Raw genomic sequence first — 25,434 nt, 5'->3', positions numbered from 1 at the left:
TTGTTGTTGTTTGTGCACCAAATCTAAAGTTAAATTTGTGTTTTTGCTTTCAGGATTTAAATATTATCTGTTGAAACACAACAAAAGGCAATTTTGTTGTTCAAATAATCTCTTAAAAGTTACTAAATGAACAAAAACATTTTTTAAAAAGGCTGAAGAAACTAATTGGATCAACTTAATTTTAAAATAGTTTGTCAATTTAAAAACTTAAAGTACAGTGTAGTAAAGTACAAAACATTTCACTGCTTGACACATAAGGAAGTTTATAAATAATCAACTTAAAAACTTGATAAAAAAGCTAATTCCACTAAGTCAATATAGTTTATTGGTTGAACTAAATTTCATTAGAAATTGTCTCAACTCAGAAACTACGGAAGATAATCTAATTGGACCAACTTAATTTTTAAAATGTTTGCCATCTTTATGAATGAATGAATGGATGAATGAATGAATGGTTTCATTTCGGTTACAAAGTTATAGTACAAAAACTTCATTTTATGCATTCAAAAAAATATATTATACATTCTTGCAAGAATTTCCTTCCCCCCCAAAAAAGAAAGGATCAAAAAGAAAGGAAAAAAGACAAAAAAACAGACCAAACAAAAACACAAAAAAATCAAACAAAAAAATATACATATATATACAATAACATATATTCACATATCTATACATGTACACATACATACATACACACACACACACATATACATCTTTAAAACCTGTGTTCATAATAATATTAATAAAGCACGTAATTCATTTTAAATAATCTAACAAAACTAGTTGGAACAACTTAATATTTATGATTTATCAACTTAAAAACTTTCATTTGTGCTAATTCCTCAGGTTGTTGGTTGAACATAATTTCATAAGAAGTTGTTTGAGCTCCAAAAAAATTTGATGCAACGTTGTTTTTTTAATTGAATAGGATTGGAAACGTTTAAATAACGTAGAAAAACTAGTTGAAACAACTTAATTTTTATTAATAGCCAACTTAAAAACAGTCATTAAGTTATTAAAAAATACCTTTAATTCTAGAGGAAAAGCTCATTCTAATAACTCAGTATAGTTTGTTGGTTGAACTTAATTTTATTAGAAGTTATCTGAACTCATCAAAATTGATGCAGTGTTGGATAAATTTTTTAATTATTGAGCTAAAACATTATTATTTAGAGTGTAGAATAGAACTTAAATTTAGCACCTTTAAGTCACAATTCAAAGTGCTTTAAGGCATTAAAATTTAACTTTTTCAAAAAATTATCAAATCTGCAGCCATGAGTGTCAATTAGCATATAATGCTAATATACTAACAGTAATAGTTAGTGAGATATCTGTAATTATAAGTATTAAAAACACAAATAATGCAGTATTTACCAAATTTTGACCTTGATCTTTTCCAGGATTATAAATGAGCAGAAAACTTTAGTTAATTAGTTGTTTCTCAACCATACAGTCTTTATTTGCAGGTTTTATGCTAACATAAAGGATGCTATGCTATAAATGCTAAAGAGAAAACAGATGATTTCCATCCAGCTAGCATGCAACCAATCACTGAGGAGGAAAAACTGACTCCTTTAACTCAAACTAGTTTGTTGGTGGAACATAATTTCATTAGAAGTATTTTTTTTCGCTAAAAAACAAACTGAACTTTTTTAGTGGTTGAACTAAAACATTATTTCTTTAGAGTGTAGAATAAGGAAAGTTTAGTGACAATTCACAAAGATAAATGATCAGAAAACTTGAGTGAATTAGATGTTTATCAACCATAAAGTCTGTATTATGAAGACTGCTATGCTATAAAGTGACTATTTATATCCTACTAATTTAAAAACTGAGCAGGATTTATACTTTTCTCATCATAAACATCGTTCTCGTTTCATATTTCTGTTCTAACCTGCCAATAAAAAGCAGAGATATCTGTAATTATGAGTTTTAAAAACACAAATAATGTAGTTTTGACCAAATTTGAACTGTTATGATCTTTTCAAGGAGATAAATGAGCAGAAAACATGAGTGAATTAGATTTTTCTCAACCATAAAATCTTTATTTACATCATTATGAAGGATGCTATGATATAAAGTGACTATTTATATCCAACTAATATTAAAAACATACTCTTCTTATCATAAACATCATTCTCATCACATATATTGTAGTTTTTACCAAATTTGACCAGGATGATCTTTTAAAGGATAAATAAATAAATAAGCAGAAAACTTGAGTTAATTAGTTGTTTATCAACCAAAAGTCTTCATTATAAAGGACGCTATGATATAAAATGATTAAATATATCCAACTATTTATAATTAAAACTGTGCAGAATTGATACTTTTCATAACCATCTTCCTCCTTGTCATCTAATTAAAACCAGAGCCAGACAGGAAGTGGCGGTTAATTGTGATGTTTTTTTCTTATTTCTTTATTAGTGATTTTTCCAGATAATTCCACCTTAAGAGGCTTCTTTTGGTTCCAGATGGTTTATAACAGCCCTATTCAATTAGCGGCCCGCGGGCCACATGCGGCCCGAAAGCAACCCTCGAGTGGCCCTAAAGCAACTGCCGAGTGATTGGGACTTGGGTCCGACAAAAACAGAAAAACATCTTTCAGTAACACTGACAAGTTCTTACAAAAATTCCAACATTATTCGCAAACATTGAATGCAACACTTACCGTAACCTAGCAACTAACCCACAATGCCTTGCGTTGAGGAGACGCGTTTGAAAAGTTAACATTAGCAGTTCTATACAGGCGAAAATAGCAGCGTGTCTTTTTCTATCCTGAAACGACAAATCGGCGAGGAAAACCGTCGGTTTAATCCTGCGTGGACTGACAAGTATTTATTTATTTACCACCAAGTCTGAACGCCAAACCAATGCGTTTACTCTGCAACGAGTGCTTTGCAGCGCTGAAAGATTATCATGTCCGAAGACACCACATTGAAAAAACATGCCGCGTTTCTGACAAACTTTCCCGAGGGACGTCATGAGAGAGCGGCTATAATTCAGAGTTTGACTGCATCTTACAACCGGAGCTGTACTACAATGAAGCGGACCTGCACAGCTCAGGAAAGGGCCACGAAAAAGAGGCCGTTCACAGACTCAGAAACTGTGAAGGACTGCATGTTGGCTGTCGTGGATGAAGTTTTAACGGACGATCAAGTTAAGACGAGTGTGGCATCTGCTATCAAACAGGTCTGACACGTCAAACATTCTCGCCACAGATGTCTTCGAGACATGGTAAGTGCAACAAAGCAGCGTGCTGTAGCAGACACTAAAGGTAGTTTTATGTATTTATGTGACTATTTTCTGTTCACTTATTATAAGTTTAATATTTAAGAAAGACATTTTGTTTTGACAGTTATTTCACTTAGTTGCACTTTATTATGCACTTTGATGTCAGCTTTATTTCATTTCAAAGGGATAGTAACTATCACTGTGCCCACTGTTTATTTTTTTGATTATATGCACTGAAGATGTGACTGTCTCAGATGAGACCAAATATGGACAGGGACAAACTCTGTTTTTTGTTATTTCAAAAGAAGAAAAATGTCTCAAGTTCTGAAAAGTTACTGTTAAGCAAGTTACTTTTTAATGCACTTTGAGATGTGACCAAAACAAAAGATGGTGTTTCTAATCTGCACTTAGTTTTTATGTTCATATGCACCTTAACGTGCTTATATTTACCTATCAAAACGTGTTGAAGTTGTGTGTTTGAAATTTAAAATTTAAAGAAGCAGCATTTCAGCACAGGTTTAGTTTAAGTACTGCTCTTCTATTGTGTTTATGTCCTTTTGGATGTGGCAATATGTTAATAAACATCCAGTGTGTTTGGTATCTGTTTGTGTTTATTTTAAATTGTTAACTTTGCTCACTGTCTGCTAAAAACGTCCGGCCCAGCTCATGTTCTTAGTCGGAAAATCCGGCCCGAGTCAATTTTTAATTGAATAGCCCTGGTTTATAAAGTTCCCTGGGCTCTGATCTGGTTATAAAGGTTCTTACTTAGTCGCTGTGGCCCCGGGGCCCCTGACCTTCCTCTGAACAGCCTCCTCTTTGTGAGTGTTTCAGTATCTGACGGTCACACGGGGCGGTGGAGCAGCGTGATGAGCCGCCGGCAGTCACATCCTCCGAGTGTTCAGGCTGATACCTGTAATCCGGCGGCTCCCCGGGGGGCCGGCAGGAGGCAGGAGGCCCCGGGGAGCCGCCGCCTCGGGGCCCCGCTGGTCCGACCGGCCCAGAGAGCAGCAGCCAAACCCCGAGGCAGGCTGGAGATAATCCTCTAAAGATGATCGCTGGCTGGAGTGGATGTTCTCCAACATGTTAGCAGGAAACCCTCCAAGAACCGGAACCAGAACTAGAACCAAGAACCAGAACTAAGAACCGGAACTAAGAACCCAGAACCAGAACCAAGAACCAAGAACCAAGAACTAAGAACCAAGAACCAGAACTAAGAACCAGAACCAGAACTAAGAACCGGAACTAAGAACCAGAACCAAGAACTAAGAACCAGAACCAAGAACCAGAACCAGAACCGGAACTAAGAACCGGAACTAAGAACCAGAACCAAGAACCAAGAACCAAGAACCAGAACCAAGAACCAAGAACCAGAACTAAGAACCAGAACCAAGAACCAGAACCAGAACTAAGAACTGGAACCAGAACCAAAACCAAGAACCAGAACTAAGAACCAGAACCAGAACCAGAACTAAGAACCAAGAACCAGAACTAAGACCCAGAACATCAGAACTACTAGAGTCTGATGGGGGTTCTGGAGGTTAGAGGTTAGAAATAAATCAGACAGGAGGAGGAAGCTGCAGGAGGAAATCAAACTGATGGTCTAGCGATTGATTTCCTGCAGATTTCTGTCCTTCGTCATTTATTTTAAAAAGTCTAAACCAGGAGAGTTAAACTGATCCTAGTCCAGGTTCCACATCCAGTCTGATCGCCAGTGGAAACCAGTAAAACCACAACATAATAACCTAGAAATAACCACAACTCCTAATGGTTCCTTTGGTTTAGTGCAGAAAAATACATTCTGAAAATGTTCACATTTAAAGTCAGACAAAAAAAGACTAAAAAAAAAGAAAACAAAAAAAAAACGACAAAATATTATGAAAAAGAGACACAAAATGACAAAAATGAGGAAAAAGACATGAAACAACGTAAAACCTAATTTTATCTAATTTTAACTATCAACATAAAACTTAATTAATGCATGTTAATTCTCCCAATCATTATAAAAAATTCCTCTGATTGGAAAAAGAAAGACTGTTTGCTGTAACTCAATTTTGTTTGTTGGTTCAACATAATTTCATTAGAAGTTGTCTCAACTCAAAAAAAAACAAAGATGCAAACTGTTAATTTTAAATTCTAATGAGTAAAGTGGGAAAAATTAATTGGAATGACTTCATTTTTATTAGTAATCAACTTAAAACCTTATTTATGCTAACTTCTCTAATTGAATTAAGTTTGTTAGTTCAACATAATTTTATTAGAAGTTGTCTGAACTTTAAAAAAGGATGTGAACTGTTGAATTAATTTTAAATAACATTAAATAAATTGGAAAAACTAGTTGGAACAGCTTTGTTTTTATTTTATCCATTTTGAAACATATTTATGCTAATTCCTTGAACGTAATTTTATTAGAAGTTTTCTCAACTTAAAAAGACTAATGCAAACTGTTAATTTCTTTTTTATCTAACCCAATTATATATATTTATATTTAGAGTGCAGAATAAGATGAGTTTAGCACCTTTAAGTGACGATTCAGAGCCTTAAGGCGTGAAAATTTATTCAGTGTTGAGGAGCGTCGACATCTTCAGCAATAACAAGTGTTTCTAATGCTAGTAAGCTAACAGCTATATCTGGTGATTTATTTGTAATTATAAATGTTAGAAACAAATATTAGAATATTTCTCACAAATTTTGAAACAACAAACTAGTTTGTTGGTGGAACATAATTTCATTAGAAGTAGTTTTTTTTAGCTAAAAAACAAACTGAACTTTTTTAGCTGTTGAGCTAAAATATTATTATTTTTTAGAGTAGAATAAGGAAAGTTTAGTGACAATTCAAAGTTTATATAAATGAGCAGAAAACATGAGTGAATTAGATGTTTATCAACCATAAAGTGTGTATTTTCAGGTTTTATTCTAATATAAAGGATGTTATACTATAAAGTGACTATTTATATCCATCTAATAATAAAAACTGAGCAGGATTTATACTTTTCTCATCACAAACATCGTTCTCGTCTCGTGTTTCTGCTCTAACCTGCTGAGAGAAAGCAGCAGCAGACATGGAGAAGTTATTTGTGGAGTTTTTCTGATATTTGGAGGTGAACTCGGAGAATCTACATCTCTCTGTTTCCCAACTGATTCCAGTTTTCGGCGTCTGAAAGACTTTGTTTTTCTCCCCTGCAGAGTTTTTCTCCTGCAGAGAATCGACTGTAAAGCTTCTAATTCAGGCTTTTCTAGCCTCAGGTGGAGAAATAATCTGGTTTTTATAAGTCTGGAGCAGAAACATCCACCTGTTACCTGCATGTTGCCTTCATTCAGAATAAATTTACCTCTAAAGGGTTTCTGTTCTCAGAGTCTCTTTTAAATTCATCCTTCGTCTGTTTCAGAGGCTGTTTTAGCTGCTGGAGGATCACATTTATGAGTTTTTGTTATTTTACTGCTTTAATATACAATAAAGTTATTAATATTATTATTTTATGCTCTTTTTTAAAGACACAACATTCAAGATTAAAGATTAGAGGTTGGTAGGTCTTTAAATTAGCATAAAATAATAATATTTGGATTTTTCAGGACATTTGTTCTATTATAAAGCTATTTCTGAAAGGTGATCTGCTAATAAAGTTATTAATATTATTATTTTATGCTTTTATTTAGAGACTCAAGATTCAAGATCAGAGGTTGATCAGTCTTTAAATTAGTATAAAATAATTATATTATTGTTTTTGTATTTGACATTTGTTCTACTGTTTCTGAAAGGTGATCTTCTAATGAAGTTATTAATATTATTTTATGCTCTTTTTTAAAGACAACATTCAAGATTAAAGATGAGAGGTTGGTAGGTCTTTAAATTAGCATAAAATAATAATATGATTTTTTTTATATTAAATGTAGTTTTTTTAAAAAAAAAAGTTTACTGTCAAAGAGGAATAAAAGCAGAAAATATTTACATTTAAAGAGCTGCAAACACAGAATTTACAGGGTTTTTAATTAAAAGTATTCTCAAACTGATTAAGCGATTAATTTAAAGAGTTAACAGTTAACTGATTAATCATTTCTGCTGCAGATTCATTGACTCCAGGTGCATAATTTTGATTATTTATTAATGCAAAAAATGATTTCATTGTTCAGTTTCAGTTTTTAAACTTACTGGACCTGCAGTCTGCTTTTTAAAAAAAAATTATTTAAATTAAAAATTAAATTAAATTCTTTTTTTTTTTTAAATGTCTCGTTTAGTCCAAAGATCTTCAGTTTTGTGTCACAGGAGAAATGAAACCAGAAAATATTTACATTAAAGGAGCTGAAATCACAGAATTTAGACATTTTTATCTTCATTAAAGGTTTTCTCAGACTACAGAAACATGATTTACTCAGGATGATCATAAATATTCAGAGTTTACAGAGAACGGAGGATTTTGAAATGGAAAACACATCTGTAGAGTTTTTAGAGCAGAAACACTGAACTGGAGCTGCAGGTTTGATCAGGTTTATTTTATGTTTTGTTATTTGCCTTTTACCTGGAAAGTGTCTCTGAGTGAACAGAAAAGTGTTATAAAAATTAAATGTTTTATTATTATTATTATTATTATTATTATTATTATTATTATTATTATTATTATTATTATTATTTCTGACATTTGTTCTATTATAAAGCTATTTCTGAAAAGGTGATCTGCTAATAAAGTTATGAATATTATTATTTTATGCTCTTGTTTAAAGACAGGAGTGCATGAATCTACAATATTTTATGATTAGAAATACAGAATAACTTTGCACAGTGAAAAAAAATCACATTTTTATTTCTTTGTGTGTCAAAATACACAACTGTGAGCAGAAACCTGCAAGAAAACTGAACAAATTCTATGATTTCAAAGCTGCAGAATAAAGAAAAAACTTAGTGAAGCAGAAAATCTACAGAATTCCACCTTTAAATGTGAAAATTCAGCTTTTAAAGATATAAAGAGAGAAGTTTAGATTTTCTGACTGTAAGCTGCAGATTTATTCTGATTTTACACATTTTTCTGCTCTGAAAACCAGAAAAACATCTTCAGGACTGAAACTCAGAGGAGAGAAGCCTCCAGCAGGGGGCGACGCTCCACCACGACCTGCAGCTCAGAGTCCTGCTTCAGGACCAGGACCAGGACCGGGACCAGGATCAGGATCGGGACCAGGACCAGCACCAGGATTAGGATCAGGACCGGGACCAGGACCGGGACCGGGACAAGCACCAGGACCAGGACCAGGACCTGGACCAGGATCAGGATAGGGACCGGGACCAGGACCGGGACCAGCACCAGGATCAGGATCGGGACCGGCACCAGGACCAGGACCAGGACCAGGACCAGGACCAGAGCCGGGACCGGGACCAGGACCGGGACCGGAGCCAGGACCTGGACCAGGACGAGAGCCAGGACCAGGACCAGGACCAGGACCAGAGCCGGGACCGGGACCAGGATCGGGACCGGAGCCAGGACCTGGACCAGGACGAGAGCCAGGACCATTACCAGGACCAGCACCAGGACCAGAGCCAGGACCAGGACCAGGACTGGAAGCTGAACCTCTGGTCTCCTCCTCAGATGGAGCTGCTGAGGAGCTCCATGAACTCTGGAGGGTTTAGACCCCATCAGCTGCTTCCTGCCTGCTGATGTACTCTGACAGAGTGGAGGCCTCCAGCGCTCTGCTGGGCTGGAAACAATCAGCTCTGACAGGATGGAGGGAGGACAGAGGAGGACAGAGGAGGACGGAGGAGGATGGAGGGAGGATGGAGGAGGACGGAGGGAGGCAGCGACCCCCGAGGCCTCTGGATGACGAACTGGATAGAAAAGACCTGTCAGCTTAACAGAAACAACACAGATGGATAGATAGATAGATAGATGGATAGATGGATAGATAGATAGAGATAAAAGTCCATTAAAAGACTAATCTAATTGACTAAAACAGAGAGCAAAGACTTAAAATGCCAATTTTTAACAAAATTTTGTCCAGAAATCGTCTAATTATGCAGGTTAATGTGGATTAAACTATTTTCAACTATTAAAATATCCATTTTTTGTCACTATTACCCAAGATTTCTGTTTAGTAACACAAAATGAACAGAGTACTGAGATTACAAAAGATTTGGGGACAAGATTAGGCAACAAAAGTCAATAAAAAGACCAATTTAATGGATTAAAACAGCTGTAATTCTCCATTAAAGTTCATGCTTATCATTCAGTCTTTGGTTTCCAGTGACTCCTTGAACTCTGGATTTCCCACAGAATCACTGAAACATGAATCTTTGTCACTTAAACAATCATGAATTTTGGTACTTTCATAGATAAATTAAAGGTTTTCTGTAAATCTAAAAAAAAATCTGCAGGATCATAAATATACAAACAACAACTTGAATCAGTTTTGTTGATGTATAAAGTTGTGTCAGTCTAGTTTTTTTAGTTTCATGTACTCTTATCTTCTCCTGAGTGATTCCAGTCAACTACAGCTGCTGACTCCTCTGATCCGGTTTAAATAGAACCATTAGATCCACTCAGACTCAAATACTACAGGGGGAATGTCTGAGGAGCTCAGCAAACATCTGAAGAAGGAAATCATCGACTAGAACCAGTCAGAAAGTCACTTGGAGCCATTTGAAAGCAGCTTCAGATCCAGAATCATCTTCATGGTCCAGGTGTGTTGCTGCTACCATCAGGAAGAAAACACAAACTACCACCTGCTGCTGAGAGACCACTGGTCAGGATGGTCAAGAGTCAACCAGGAACCATCAGAAAGCAGGTCTGAAGGAATGACAAGCTGCTGGAACACAACTGTCAGCATCCATAGGGTTCTAGAGGATCCGTGAAGAAGGAAGTTCTTCCTCTAGAAGCAGAACCTTAAAGCTCCACTCATCACATGGACAAAGAAAAGGTTCCAGAGGAAAGTTCTGCGGTCAGATGGAACAAAAACTGAAGGTGAGGCCTTCAACCCCAAGCACACCAAACCTACTACCAAGCATGGTGGTGGCAGTATCATGCTCTGTGGAACTGGAGCTTTTCACAAAGTAAATGGAATAATGAAGAAGGAGGATCACCTCCACGTTCTTCAGGAGAACCTAAAACCATCAACAGAAGGTTGATCTTGGACACAGTTGGATGTTTCAACCAGACAATGGGCCCAAACACACATCAGACGTGGTAAAGAAATGGTTCCATCAGGCTGGAATGAAGGTTCTAGACTGGTCTCCCCAAAGTTCTGACTTAAACCCATCAAGAACCTGAAGAACCAAATCAAAAAGATGACAAATGTAGTGGAACTGAACCAATTCTGTCCAGAGGAGTCAAAGATAAACCAGAAGACTTTTAATAAATCTATGAAGGACTAAAATACAGGATTGTATTTATTGTGACAAAAATGTGTGTGTGTTTTACTGAGTTCTAGAAGTCGTTATAAACTGAAGGCTGGAATCACAAACATGGTCTCTACCAGTAAGGTAAACTTCTGTTCATGCCTGTACAGAACATGTTTAATATTCTCAGATGTGATGAATCAACAACTCAAAAATGACACAAAATTACTAAAAAAGTGACTGAAAATTACTTCAAATTGGTCCAAAATGGTTTAAAATTTGTCTAGAATTGCTCAAAAATGGTCCAAAATGACAAACAATTGGTTCAAAATTACTTAAAATTGGTCCAAAAGGTTTAAAATTTGCCCAAAATGACTCACACTTACCGAAAATGACAAAAAAAAGGTCTAAAATGAATAACAATTGGTTCAAAATGACTCAAAATCTGTCCAAAATGACCAAACCTGTCCAAACCGACTCAGAATTGACTTGAGACCTGTTCAAAATTACTTTAAAAATGGTTTAAAATGACTCACAATTGGTCAGAAATGACTCAGTTAGTGGTAAAGAAATGGTTCCATGAGGCTAGAGTGAAGGTTCTAGACTGGTCCCCCCAAGTCCTGACTTAGACCCATCAAGAACCTGAGGAACCGAGTCAGAAAGACAACAAAAAATGTACATTGGTTGTGTTTCTGACTCAGACTTGAGTCAGTTAAATCGATAGTATAATGATACTGCCACCTCCATGCCGGACAGTAGGTATAGAGTCCAGTGGAGTCAAAGATAAACCAGAAGATTGAAACCAGAAGAACCAAACTGAAGAGGAAATGGACAAATTTAACCAAATATTAACATTTCTGTTTATGACCCAACGGATATCAGATGTAGATAAAATGATCCTTTAATTATCTAGAACTAGTTCAGTCCAACCAGCTATCAGACTTACTGATGGTTGGTAGTTCACTGGTTCATGATAATCCTCATTAATCTACTGATATCTTTGCTAAATCCGGCCAAAGACAAGAGCCGAGACTCTTCAAGTGTCATCAAATGAACAGCAATGTGTGAAGTTTAACACATGAATCCTGACGAAAGTTTAATTAAACTTCTCACTTAGTCATTTTCTATTATTTCACTTCTGCAGGGTTCACTTATTAAGATCTAACACTTTTGTCACCTTTTGTTGCTCTGAATTACCTCGATGTGACTCGATTTAAATGGAAAAAATCCACTTTATCAGAGCTTGATCTGTTATTATACAGATCATTTGGTTAAAACTCACCAAAAATAGACATTTTAGTGAGCATAGATGGTTAAAATACAGAAATGCAGCTTGTTTAATGTATAAAATTAAGTGTTTTTAATGACTTTAGTCGTCTTTGTTGTAATCCACGTTATTATACAGAATTTAATCGTTAATGATGAATGAAATCAACAAATGTAGCCGAGAAATGTCGTATTTTTAATGAGTTTGTCCTCTTTTTATTCTTCTCCAACTGTTTAGAAATGTTAGCACTCTACTGGTGTGTGTTGATACATATCATTATACAGATGTCTTGGTGAAATTGTACCAAAATGAGGCATTTCAACAGTTAAATTAGAAGATCTGCAGTTGTTCTAACATAAATTAAGCATTTTTTTAATGACTTTTGTCCTCTTTCTTATTCTCCAACTGATTAGAAATGTTAGAATTCTAGTAGTGTGTGTTAATGCACATTATTATACAGACAATTTTGCTAAATTAGACCAAAAAGAGACATTTTACGAGTCGAAAATGAGCTAAATCACTGAATTCTACCAGTTTTTGGGGCTCATTGTTTCACTAAATTTACTCTATTTTAAGCCTAAGTGGTAAAATTGAACATTATCAGAACTTAATCTGCATTATTATACAGATATATTGGTGAAATTGTACCAAAATGAACATTTTAACAGTTGAAATAGTTGAAAAGAAGATCTGCAGTTGTCTGACCAAACAACTGTTGAACAAAGAGACATTTTACAAGCTGAAAATGGGTTAAATCACTGAACTGTCTACCAGCTTTTGTCATCCACTGTTGTTCTAAATTCACTCAACGTGACTCCATTTGAAGCCTAAAGTGAAAAATTAAATATTATCACAACTTAATCTGCATTATTATACAGATGTTTTACTTAAATTGTACTAAAATTAGACATTTTAACTGTTAAAATAGTTGAAAAAGAAGATCTGCAGTTGCTTTAACATATAAATTAAGCAGTTTTTAAATTTCTTTTGTCCTTTTTTATTCTCCAGCTGTATAGAAATGCTAGAACTCTCCTGGTGTGTGTTAATGCACATTATTATACAGACAACTTTACTAAATTAGACCAAAAAGAGACAATTTACAAGTTGAAAATGAGCAAAATCACTGAATTCTACCAGATTTTGAGGCTCATTATTTCACTTAAGTGACTTATTTGACGCCTAACTGGAAAAATTAAACATTATCAGAACTTAATCAGCGTTATTATACAAATATATTGGATAAATTGTACCAAAATGAGACATTTTAACAGTTGAAATAGTTTATAAAAAGATCTGCATTTGTCTGACCAAACAACTGTTGAACAAAGAGACATTTTCTGAGTTGAAAATGAGTTAAATCACTGAATTCTACCAGCTTTTGTCACCCGTTGTTGTTCTAAATTGACTCAACATGACTCCATTTGAAGCCTAAAGTGAAAAATTGAACATCATCAGAGCTTAATCTGTATTATTATACAGATGTCTTACTTAAATTGTACTAAAATGAGACATTTTAACAGTTAAAATAGTCGAAAAGTAGATCTGCAGTTGTCTGAACAAAACTGTTGACCAGAAAGAGACATTTTATTCTAAGTCACAGAATTCTACCACGTTTTGAGGCTCATTGTTTCTCTAAAGTGATTTTATTTGACGCCTAAGTGGAAAAAGTGAACATTATGAGAAGCTGAATGAACAAAGGAGGCGGTAAAAGGTTTAATTGTGATTGTTAATGAGCTGCTTTAACAACCTGTAGCCATCAGACCTCCTCCTTGACCTCCAGGTCAAACCTCTTGAGGGATCATGAAGGTCCAGGATGGAGATCAGCTCCGTTTCATGAGGGCGGGGGTTTCTGCTTCAGCTGCCTCCCTGCTTTAACCAGCTAATAAATATGAAAACAGCAGGTTAAACTTTCTCCTCCGTCCCGTGCCTGAAAGGATTATCTCCGTCTATAGAGTCCCATGAAAAAACCCCCCAACCTCATAATGCCCAATGTTGCCCCATAAAACTGCTCACAACAAAAGGGGGCTTTTTCACGCATAAGGAGTTTTCTCAGGGGCCCATTGAGGGCCTCGGCCCGCCCCGCCCACAGATTATCCGGCTGCAGCGGCAGGTGCCGGGCGTCGGGGGGCCGAGGGGCCGAGCCGAGCCGAGCCGGGCCAGGAGGCAGCTGCAGACCGTCAGCCGGGAGGTGGAGCTGCTCCCCGGCTTTCCTCCCACCCACCGGGGGCTAAACGGCGACACAGAGCCACAAAGGACACAAACGGTGGAGGTCGAGTCCGCCGGGGAGCCGTGAAATCCTGGATTAGACCCATAAGAGGGACAGGTTCAGGTTCTAAAGGCTGCTGGGACTGAAGGAACACAACAATTACATGAAGTGGAAACTCTCAGGTTCATCCACATTCAAAGAACAGCTTTTATTAAAGGCCTCAACTCTGGAAAGATGAAGATAACTTCAAATAAAGTCTCTGTTTTCAAACTCATCTTAGTCCAGGTTCCACACTCAGTCCAGTCTGATGTCCAGTAAAACCAGTAAAACCAGTAAAAAAAAAAAACACAGTATAATAACCTAGAAATAACCATAACTCCTAATGGTTCCTTTATTTCAGTGCAGAAATGTTCACGTTTCAGGAATTATCTTTTTACTAAACATCATGAACAATCTGAAATTTATGAAGAAAAATAAATTCAGTTTCATCAACATTCAGCCTCAGTTTATCATTTCCACATTACAACTTCCAGATCACAGTGTCGACAAAGAAACACAACATTTAGTCACCTGGAACTGAACCAGAGAGGATTTACTGGAGGATCACAACCACAAAAGTCAGACAAAAAAAAGACAAAAACAAGACTAAATATTACAAAAATGAGACACAAAACGAGACAAACAGCACGAAACAAAACAAAAAAGAGACAAAAAATTTGACAAAAAAATTACAAAGCAGCAAAAAAAACGGACAAACGACAAAAACAATACACAAAACAATGCATAAAGCGAATCACACAACGACAAAAATAAGACAAAAAGCACAAGTAAAACAAAAATGAAACACAAAACGACAAAAATCTGACAAAAAAAGAAAATATAACAAAAATGAAACACGACAATGAACAAAGAACAATCTAGTATTTTACTTTCTGATCCAAACAACTTGTCATGGTCTAGAAATGATTTTAAATTTATAGTTTTACTAATTTACAATCTGCAGTTAATGTCTTCTCTGGAATTTTTGCACTTTGAGGACCAGATTGGACCCTCTGGAGGACCGCTTTTGGTCTGTGGGCCTCATGTTGGACACCCCCGGTTTAACCCTCAGATGTTCCAGTGATTGGACCTAAACTCTTCCATTAGTGGGTCCAAAATGACCTGCATCAGAATCAAAGTGTTTGTATAATATTTTTGTCATTTTGTTTCAGAATAATCATTAATGTTATCGTTTGTTTTATATTTTTCTCCACATAAGAATGATTTCACATTTGAAATCTGTTTATTTTTCACTTCATAACAGATTTTGAACATTTTGATGATTGAAAAAGAAGAATATTAAACAGAACAGCAATAGAAGGATGGAAAACATCCATTTTCTTTCCTCCATCTGTTGCTGATCTCCGTCCCTCCATCACCTCCTGGATGATTTTATCAGTCAAAGATCTCAGGGTAGGAATATAAATATTAGAATTTCTTTAAAAGTATAAAAGGGAACTTCAAAATGTAAATGGGATATCAGAAACATGTTTTTAGAGGAATAGCTGGAAAATGAAATGACAAAAACTTTTCATTACCAAGATATTTCTAGAAAACAACCCACTGATGCATCGAAGGTTAAAGGCCTGAACTCTGCAAATATGAAGATACATCCCATAATACTGATGCTCAAAGTTGGTTCTAGAGAAAATGGTTCCCAGCTCTGTACAAAATGAGGTTTACTCAGAATGACACGCAAAAAAATGTTCAAAAGGACAAAAGCTGTTCAGTATTTTTATAAATGTGCCAAACTGACAAAATCCAATTCTCAGGTCCAGGAGGTCCTCGGTTTACGACGTCCTCGACTTACAGCATTACATCAGAACAGGTTAGGTGGAACTAGTTGATGAGCAGAGCTGATGAATACGTCGTCACACAGTGCTATCAGACAGCTTTGTTTCCATTCTCTGGTTGTACTCCACCTTGGATTGTGCTACATTCACTAACTTTCTGTCCTTCATTATGGCTCCCAGCGTAAGTCAGACTCTTCTGATGCTTAGAAGAAAAGGAAAGCCGTCTCCATGGAAGTGAAATTATATAGAATAAAACGCTGGGAACAGGAAGAAACACCGACCAACATGGGTCAAGTTGTAAAAACAGGTCAACATATTCTGTTATCTTCTAGAAAAATGATTCATACATACATGAAAGTCGTTGGTATTCATGACTTTATGAAGAACTGATCGATGTCATGATGCACGGAACGACTTTGGTTACATTTTCACCGGAGTTCCAACTTACGGAAAAAATCGACTTCCATTGATCCATAGAAACGGAACTCTGACGTAAATCAGGACCTCCTGTATTACAAAACATGAACAAAAATGACTCAAAGTTTGTCCAAAACTGTTTCAAGGAACTTTAAATCACTTTAGATCAATTTAAATCAGTTTTATCTCAGTTTAAACCAGTTTTAGCTCAGTTTAAATCAGTTTTATCTCATTTTAAACTAATTTTATCTACATTTAAATCAGTTTTATCTCAGTTTAAACCAGTTTGACGAGGTTTGACTCATGTTAAACCACTTCAAATCAGTTTTATCTCAGTTTAAACCAGTTTTAGCTCAGTTTAAATCAATTTTATCTCATTTTAAACTAATTTTATCTACATTTAAATCAGTTTTATCTCAGTTTAAACCAGTTTTATCTCATTTTACATCAGTTTAACTCAGGTTAACTCAGTCTTAAATCACTGTAACTCACTATAAATCAGTTTAAATCAGTTTAACTTGGTTTAACTGAGTTTAAATCTGCTCTCCACTTCAGTTTCCTCTCCTCCAGGTCTTTTATTCCACGTTTCTCCTGTTAGACGAGGCCATATGGCTCCAGTAGACGGAGCTCTTTAATAATGCAGCTCCTGAATTCGTCTCTTTGCCAGATTTGACCCAAAACAAGACAAAGAATGCAGATCTGAGTCTGGGTGGAGCTGTTAGTGGAGCATCTCGTCTTATCTCCACGGTTTCACAGCAATATTCCTGTTGACCCACTCAGGACATCTCTGTGGAAGTGGCCTCCTCTAATCTGGAGGCCCGAGGCGATGTGTGGGTCCTGGTCTAATCCTCCGCTCAGCTCCACGCTTTCACACCGCACAAAGGATTAATGTCGCTTCCATTGTGAATAATGAGAATGAATAACAAGCAGCCGCCTGTTTATGCTGAAATAAAACCCAGGATCTTCTCAGAACGTCTCCAGGCTGTTGGTGGAGGTCAGAGAAGAACCACTCAGCTCCCATCTGAGGCTTTTAATCAACATCTCGGCTGATGAATCCAGATTTCTACAGGAAAAGACAGAATAAAAACTAAAGATCAGATTAATAGAAAAACTTAACGAGCTGAACTTCTACTGATGATTACAATTCTGAGGACATTTAGCCAAGAAATCTGTATAAAAACACAGATTAATGTGGATTAATATTATGTTAACATTATTAAAGCGCTGGGGAATAAAAAAAATGGATCAGAAGTCAATAAAAATGCTTGATTTGATAGTTTAAAATAGCTGCAGTTCTCAATTTCAACTATTTTAACTATTAAAACAACAATTTATGGAAGGTTTTACCAGGATATCTGTATAATAAAGCAGATTAATGTGGATTAATATCATGCTAACATTATTTAAGAGTTGGGAGATGAAACTAGATCAAAAGTCCATTTAAAAATTGATTTTTGAAGTTTTTAATAGCAACAGCCCTCAATTTCAACCAAATTTTAACTATTAAAATGCCAATTTTGGGAACATTTAACCAAGATGTCTGTATAAAACGCAGATTAATTTTACGCATTTTATCTGAGGAATACCACTTCCTGCTGCTATGGGCTCGAAAAAAGCAACTATGATAGCTCCCACCATGACGAAGGTGAAGTCGCTGGTTTAGATAGGGAATGTTTCCCTGCTGACGTCTGACGTTACGGTGAGCGTATTGCGTCACTTCCTGTTGTAGCGCTGTGTTGTGTTCTGTGACTGTTGTAGCTTATCCACTCCATCTAATTTGATATTCATTAAATCTGTGTAGCGGTAATATTTGAATCGTAACATACACTCGTTTTCTTCAAGCACCTTCTCAGTACTTAATTCTAAGTTAATCTGTTATCTCTGTCCGCTAGCCTAGCACTTAGCAGTTAGCATGGCTTCTCCCTCTTCCTCTCCTTCTCTTTCCTGCTCAGTGTGTCACATGTTTAGTTACTCCTCTGCCTCCTTTAGTGATAACGATACCTGTAATAAATGCAGTCTCTTTGTAGCTTTGGAGGCGAGGCTCTCTGAATTGGAAGCGCGGCTCCGCACCATGGAAAACACCCCGCTAGCTGTTAGCCAGGCTCCCTTAGCCGGTGCGGACCTCAATAATATAGCTGCTAGTGTAGCTTCTGCTAGCCGGCCCCTAGCAGCTCCCGAGCAGCCGGGAAGTCAGGGTAGCTGGGTGACAGTTCGTAGGAAACGTAGTCCTAAACTCAAGCCCGCTGTCCCGGCACACCACAAACCACTTCACGTTTCTAATCGTTTTTCCCCACTCAATGACACACCCGCTGAGAAACCAACTCTGATCATTGGCAGCTCCATAGTCAGAAACGTGAAGCTCGCGACACCAGCGACCATAGTAAAATGCCTCCCAGGAGCCAGAGCGGGCGACATAGAAGCAAATTTGAAACTGCTGGCTAAAGATAATCGTAAATACAGTAAGATTGTTATTCATGTCGGCGGTAATGACACCCGGTTACGCCAATCGGAGGTCACCAAAGCTAGTGTGGCATCGGTGTGTAACTTTGCCAAAACCATGTCGGACTCCGTAGTTTTCTCTGGACCCCTGCCTGATCTGACAAGCGATGATATGTTTAGCCGTATGGCATCGTTTCGCCGCTGGATGTCTACGTGGTGTACTGCAAACGACATTGGCTTTATAGACAATTGGAGCTATTTCTGGGGAAAACCTGGTCTGATTAGGAGAGACGGCATCCATCCCACTTTGGCTGGTGCAGCTCTCATTTCTAGGAATATGGCGGATTTTATTAGAACTCCTAAAGCATGACAACCCAGAGTTCAGACCAGGATGCAGAGTTGTAGTCTTCCACACCTCTCTGCAGTTTCCTCTCAGCTGTCACCCTCCAGGAATTCAGTTAGCTTTATTGAGACTGTGTCTGTCCCCCGACCACCAAAATTCAATAAATTAAGCAAATCAAAACTAAACAAAAGACATAGTAACCATAAAAATCTAATTAAAATTAATACCACTATTTCAACTGAGCGAAGAAACAGGACAATTAAATGTGGTCTGTTAAATATTAGATCTCTCTCGTCTAAATCTCTGTTAGTAAATGATTTGATAACTGATAACCAGATTGATTTGTTCTGTTTGACTGAAACCTGGTTGCAGCAGGAAGAATATGTTAGTCTAAATGAATCAACTCCTACTAGTCATACTAACTGTCATGTTCCTCGAATCACGGGCCGAGGAGGAGGAGTGGCAGCAATTTACCTCTCTAGCTTAAAAATGAACCAGAGACCTAAACCTAGTTACAGTTCATTTGAAAATCTTACTCTCAGTCTCTCTAATCCAGATTTAAAAGCTCAGAAACCAGTTTTATTTGTTGTTGTATATCGTCCTCCTGCTCCTTACTCTGAGTTTTTATCTCAGTTCTCAGACTTTTTATCTGATTTAGTGCTCAGCTCAGATAAAGTCATTATTGTGGGTGACTTCAACATTCATGTTGACGTGGACAGTGACAGCCTTACGACTGCTTTTAATTCAATATTAGACTCAATTGGGTTTTCTCAACTTGTAAATAAACCAACTCATAGTTTTAATCATACCCTTGACCTCGTTCTGACTTATGGCATAGAAATCAAACAGTTAACAGTATTTCCCTGGGACCCTCTTCTTTCTGAACATTTTATGATAACATTTCAATTTACAGCAATAGATTGTATAGGAGTTAAGAATAAATACCATTGCAGTAGATGTCTGTCTCACAATTCGGTGACTAAATTTAAGGAAGTAATACCCTCTCTATTTAGTCCAGCACCACTTACTGATATAATGGAAGGGAAATATTATAATTTTACCCCCACAGAAGTGGATTATATTGTTAATAATGCTGCAGCCTCACTGCGTACAACACTTGATAGTGTTGCACCTGTAAAAAAGAAAGTTCTATCTCAGAGAGGACCTGCTCCTTGGTATAATTCCCAGCTGCGGACTTTAAAGCAGGCGTCCCGAAAGCTGGAAAGGAAGTGGTACTCCACTAATTTAGAGGAAGTTTATGTAGCTTGGAAAAATAGTCTAGTAATTTATAAAAAAGCTCTTGGTAATGCCAGGACAACATATTATTCATCTTTAATAGAGGAAAACAAGAACAACCCCAGGTTTCTCTTCAGCACTGTAGCCAGGCTGACAAAGAGTCAGAGCTCTGTTGAAACTTGTATTCCTTTAGCTTTGAGCAGTAACAACTTCATGAGCTTCTTAACAAATAAAATTATTACGATTAGAGAAAAAATTAATCTGGCCCTTCCTGCAAATGTCACAGATGTATCATCGAGTACAGATACTTTAGAATTGGCTGTAAGACCAGATGGATATTTAGAATTTTTCACTCCCATACATCTCTCTGAACTCATTTCAATAGTTTCTACATCCAAACCATCAACATGTCTTTTAGATCCTATCCCAACTAGACTGTTCCAGGAGGCTTTACCTTTACTTAATTCCTCAATGTTAGATCTGATTAATCTCTCTCTAGTAACAGGCTATGTACCACAGGCTTTTAAGGTTGCTGTAATGAAACCTTTACTTAAAAAGCCCACTCTAGATCCACATGTTTTAGCCAACTATAGACCAATTTCCAACCTCCCATTTCTCTCCAAAATTCTGGAAAGAACAGTTGCAAATCAACCCTCAATAATAATAATAATAAAATAGGACAAAAATCAATAAAAAATACTTGATTTTAATACTTTATAACAGCTGTAGATCAATATTTCAGTCATTTTCAACTCTTAAAATGTCAGTTTTGGGAACATTTAGGCCAGATATCTGTATAATAATCCAGATTAAAGCAGATTAATTTGGATTAATATCTTGCTAACATTACTATAAAGTTGGGAAATAATAAAAAAATAGAACAAAAGTCAACGATAATAGCTGATTTTAATGCTTTCAAACAGCTGCAGTTCAATATTTCAACCATTTTCAACTATTAAAATGTCAATTTTGGGAACATTTAACCAAAATATGTGTATAATAACACAGATTAACTCAAACTATTGGAAAAAACACATTAGGAAAGTGTTGAGGAATAAAAAAATGGAACAAAAGCAAATAATAATAGCTGATTTTAATGCTTTCAAACTGTTGCAGTTCAATATTTCAGCCATTTTCAACTATTAAAATGTCAATTTTGGGAACATTTAACCAAAATATGTGTATAATAACACAGATTAACTCAAACTATTGGAAAAAACACATTAGGAAAGTGTTGAGGAATAAAAAAATGGAACAAAAGCAAATAATAATAGCTGATTTTAATGCTTTCAAACTGTTGCAGTTCAATATTTCAGCCATTTTCAACTATTAAAATGTCAATTGTTGGAAGATTTAGCCCAGATATCTGTATAATAAAGCAGATTAATATCTTGCTAACATTATTTAAGAGTTGGGGGATAAAACCACTGGACAAAATCATTTTAAAAAAACTTAATGTACTTTTTAACTGAAGCTACAGTCCTTAATTTCAAACATTTTTGACAACTAAGATGCTAACTTTGGGAATATTTGGCCCATATATCTGTAAAAATGGTTAAATTTGCAATTTAATAGTTAAAAATGATTTGGACTCACTACGTTTAACCCTCATGTCGTCCTGCAGGTCAAACTGATCTGTTTTAAAGTTTGAAAATGTGAAAAAAAAAAGAATTTTTATGTCCTCATTTTCAACATTTTTGGGACCTTTTTTGAACATGTTCTGGTTGAAAAAAAGAAATGTTAAAAAAAATGTTTCTTTAAGAACATTCAGAAAAAATCTACCAAAATCCAGCGAAATTCGCTGGATTTTGGTAGATTTTTTCTGAATGTTCTTAAAGAAGATATTAGAAGTTTTACTGATATGTATGGAATCACTTTAGATATTTGTAGGATTTTTTTGGAAGATTTTTACTCATTTTTTGAAAATAATCACAAGAATTTTCTTGCCAAATTTTTTTTTTTAAATTAAACTTGTAGGGAATTATTGGAATTTTCTTCCTGAAGGTTTTGCAAATTTTCAGAAATTTGGGGAATTTTTTTGCTGAGTTTTTTGGATTTTTTTCAGACAAGGAAACAATATTTTTTGGTGCCTGTAAATGAGGACAACACGAGGGTTAAGTGAGGCAAAGTTTGGAAACTTGAAAAAGTCTTTATTGTTGGAAAACAAAATAAAAATGTGACTGAAAAATGGAAGAAAAATTAATCTCAGTGGAACCAAATAAAAAATACACAAAACGTAAGAAAGCAGCATCACTTTCAACAGAAATAAGTGATGGTAAATATGGTGAAATGGCATTAAAAAAGAAAAATAAAGAACAACAGATTAAATTTACGTCTGTTTATAGAGTCTCTCCTGTATTGCAGCTTCACAGTTTGGGTTTTTTTTGCATCTTTTGCTCAACATCTTCCGTGTTTCCAGCTCTGACTGCATCCATCCTCACACTAACACGAGAATCAGTTTGATTAAAGAAGAAATTAGAACTAACCTGACACTAGAAGCGTGGACAAACTTTTCCTTCCTCATGTCCAAACACTTCTCTCTGTTTTAGTGACATCATATTTGTCTTTTCTGGATCTTTCTCCTGCTTTTATTCAGAATTTTTCCTGCATACGGAGCTGGAGATGAGAATCGAGCAGAACTCTGTGAAAAGAGCGGCGCTGCTTTTAGTGGAAATACCTGATGATAAATATAATGAAATACCATAAACCAGGGGTGTCCAACATGAAGCCCGTGAGCCAAAAGAGGTCCTCCAAAGGGTCCGATCCGGTCCTCAAAGTGTAAAAATTCCAGAGAAGACATTAACTGCAGATTGTAAATTAGTAAAACTATAAATTTAAAATCATTTCTAGACCATGACAAGTTGTTTGGATCAGAAAGTAAAATACTAGATTGTTCTTTGTTATTTTGTTATTTTGTGTCTCATTTTTGTTATATTTTCTCTGTTTTTGTTGTTTTTGTCTCACTTTTGTTGTTTGTCTCATGTTTTTGTTGTTTTGTTTCTCCTTTTTGTCTCGCTTGTGTTTTTTGTTTAAATGGTGAAATAAACATTTTTTGTCACTTTCTTTTTGGTCTAATTTTTTGTCTAATTTTTGTTTTGCTTTGTGTCATTTGTCTTATTTTTGTAATATTTTGTCTTGTTTTTGTTGTTTTGTGTCTTTTTTTGTCTGATTTTGTGGTTGTGATCCTCCAGTAAATCCTCTCTGGTTCAGTTCCAGGTGACTAAATGTTGTGTTCCTTTGTCGACACTCTGTGATCTGGAAGTTGTAATGTGGAAATGATAAACTGAGGCTGAATGTTGATGAAACTGAATTTATTTTTCTTCATAAATTTCAGGTTGTTCATGATGTTTAGTAAAAAGATAATTCCTGAAATGTGAACATTTCTGCAGTAAAACAAAGGAACCATTAGGAGTTGTGGTTATTTCTAGGCTATTCTGCTGTGGTTTTACTGGTTTTACTGGGCCGGTCCACTGGAGATAAAACTAGACTGGATGTGGAACCTGGACTAAGATGAGTTTGACTCTCCTGGTATAAATGGTGAAAGAAACAGTTCCATTTTAAAGCTTCTGTTCTCTTTTTTCTCTTTTCTTTGTGTTTTTCCTGTTTTTTCCAACATCTGCCAGCAGACTGAAGCATCTGGGAACTGATGCCGGTTTAATGATGGAATAATGCATGAAGGCGTTTCTCTGAGGACGAATAAACGACAAATCAACCTTAATAACGGAGAAAAGGTTGAATCCAGAGGAGCTGGAGCGACTGAGCGTCTCCTCAAAGCGTCTCCGAGGCCTCGTGACCTTCCTCTTCCTGTTTCTGGATGTTCACGGCTGAAAATGTGAAAATGAAGCATGAAACGGTGGCGTGATAAACTGGCAGATAATCATCTTTTCATTAAACTTTCATCCCCACTGACTTAAATATTTAAGAGCCCAATTACAGAGCTTCTATCTGCTCCTGAACCAGAAGGGAGGAGGATCTGAGGGGCTCCGCTAGGGTCTGAGGAGGAGGTGATGGTGAAGAGGAGGAGGTCTGAGGAGGTGAGGAGGAGGAGGAGGAGGAGCAGAGAGATGCTGAGATGTTGAGCATCCTGATGAGACAAACAGAGAGTTGGTGTTTAACAGTCGGAGCAGCGAAGCCCAGAGGCGGTTCCTGTGTGAAGCTGCGATAAAGGAGGAAGTCTGACGGGGGGAGGAGGAGGAGGATGGAGGGGAGAGGAGGAAGGAGCTGAGGGGGGAGGTGCACTGTAAAAAATCACTTTAACCCTCCTGTTGTTTTCATTTACGGGCACCAAAAAATATTGTTTCCTTGTCTGAAAAAAATCCAAAAGTTCAGCAAAAAAATTACCCAATTTCTGAAAATTTGGAAAACCTTCAGGAAGAAAATTCCAATAATTCCTTAAAAGTTTCCCATAAAAGTTTTATTTTTTAAAAATCCCCCAAATTTGGCAAGAAAATTCTTGTAAATATTTTCCAAAAATGAGTAAAAATCTTCCAAAAAAAATCCTAAAAATATCTGAAGTGATTCCATATATATCAGTAAAACTTCTAACATTTTCTTTAAGAACATTCACATAAAAATCTTATGTGAATGTTCTTAAGCAACATTTTAAACATTTTTTCCACCAAAAAATGTTCAAATATTTCCCAAAAATGTTGAAAATGTGGACATCAGAAGTTTCACTGTGAAAATATTTTTTTTCCCACATTTTCAAACTTTAAAACGGGTTAATTTGACCCTCAGGACGACATGAGGGTTAAAAAAAAAACAGTAAATAATGTCCACATAAAAAAATGTTTTCAAAAATAGTTGTTTATTATTTGACAACGTTTTATTTAAATCAGCTAAAAATGTAATTATTTTACAGAGAATTTTTATTATTTTAAAATACAAGGATTAAGAAAAAATCTGTAATTAATAATTCAAAAATGTTAAATTATGTCACAGATTTTTCTTATTAATAACAGATAAAAATCACAGCATTAATGTCGTATTTTACATGTTGACTGTTAATAAATGATTGTTATTATTTTAAAATGAGTGTAGAATGACAGTTTTTACAGTTCCTTAACGCTGCAGAACTTTAGTGTCTTCACATATTTCCTGTCCTTCGCTGTCAGGCTGGTGCTGTGTTTTTTACAGTGTGGGGGAGGC

General features: G+C 35.9%; 1 protein-coding gene across 1 annotated transcript; it reads left to right on the top strand.

Annotated features, from left to right (window-relative positions):
- The first annotated feature begins 170 nt into the window (after window positions 1–170).
- On the top strand, window positions 171–11,967 carry LOC129350641 (period circadian protein-like). Its single transcript, XM_055017761.1, has 2 exons — window positions 171–3,234; window positions 8,266–11,967. The coding sequence occupies exons 1-2, from the start codon at window positions 3,232–3,234 to the stop codon at window positions 8,782–8,784; spliced, it is 522 nt and encodes a 173-aa protein (XP_054873736.1). The 5' UTR covers window positions 171–3,231; the 3' UTR covers window positions 8,785–11,967.
- The last annotated feature ends 13,467 nt before the right edge of the window (window positions 11,968–25,434 follow it).

This window comes from Amphiprion ocellaris, chromosome 15, assembly GCF_022539595.1.
Source record: "Amphiprion ocellaris isolate individual 3 ecotype Okinawa chromosome 15, ASM2253959v1, whole genome shotgun sequence".
NCBI classification, from domain to species: Eukaryota; Metazoa; Chordata; class Actinopteri; family Pomacentridae; genus Amphiprion; species Amphiprion ocellaris.
Note: the sequence above shows the minus strand (reverse complement) of the source record. Positions and strands in the feature narration are given on the sequence as shown.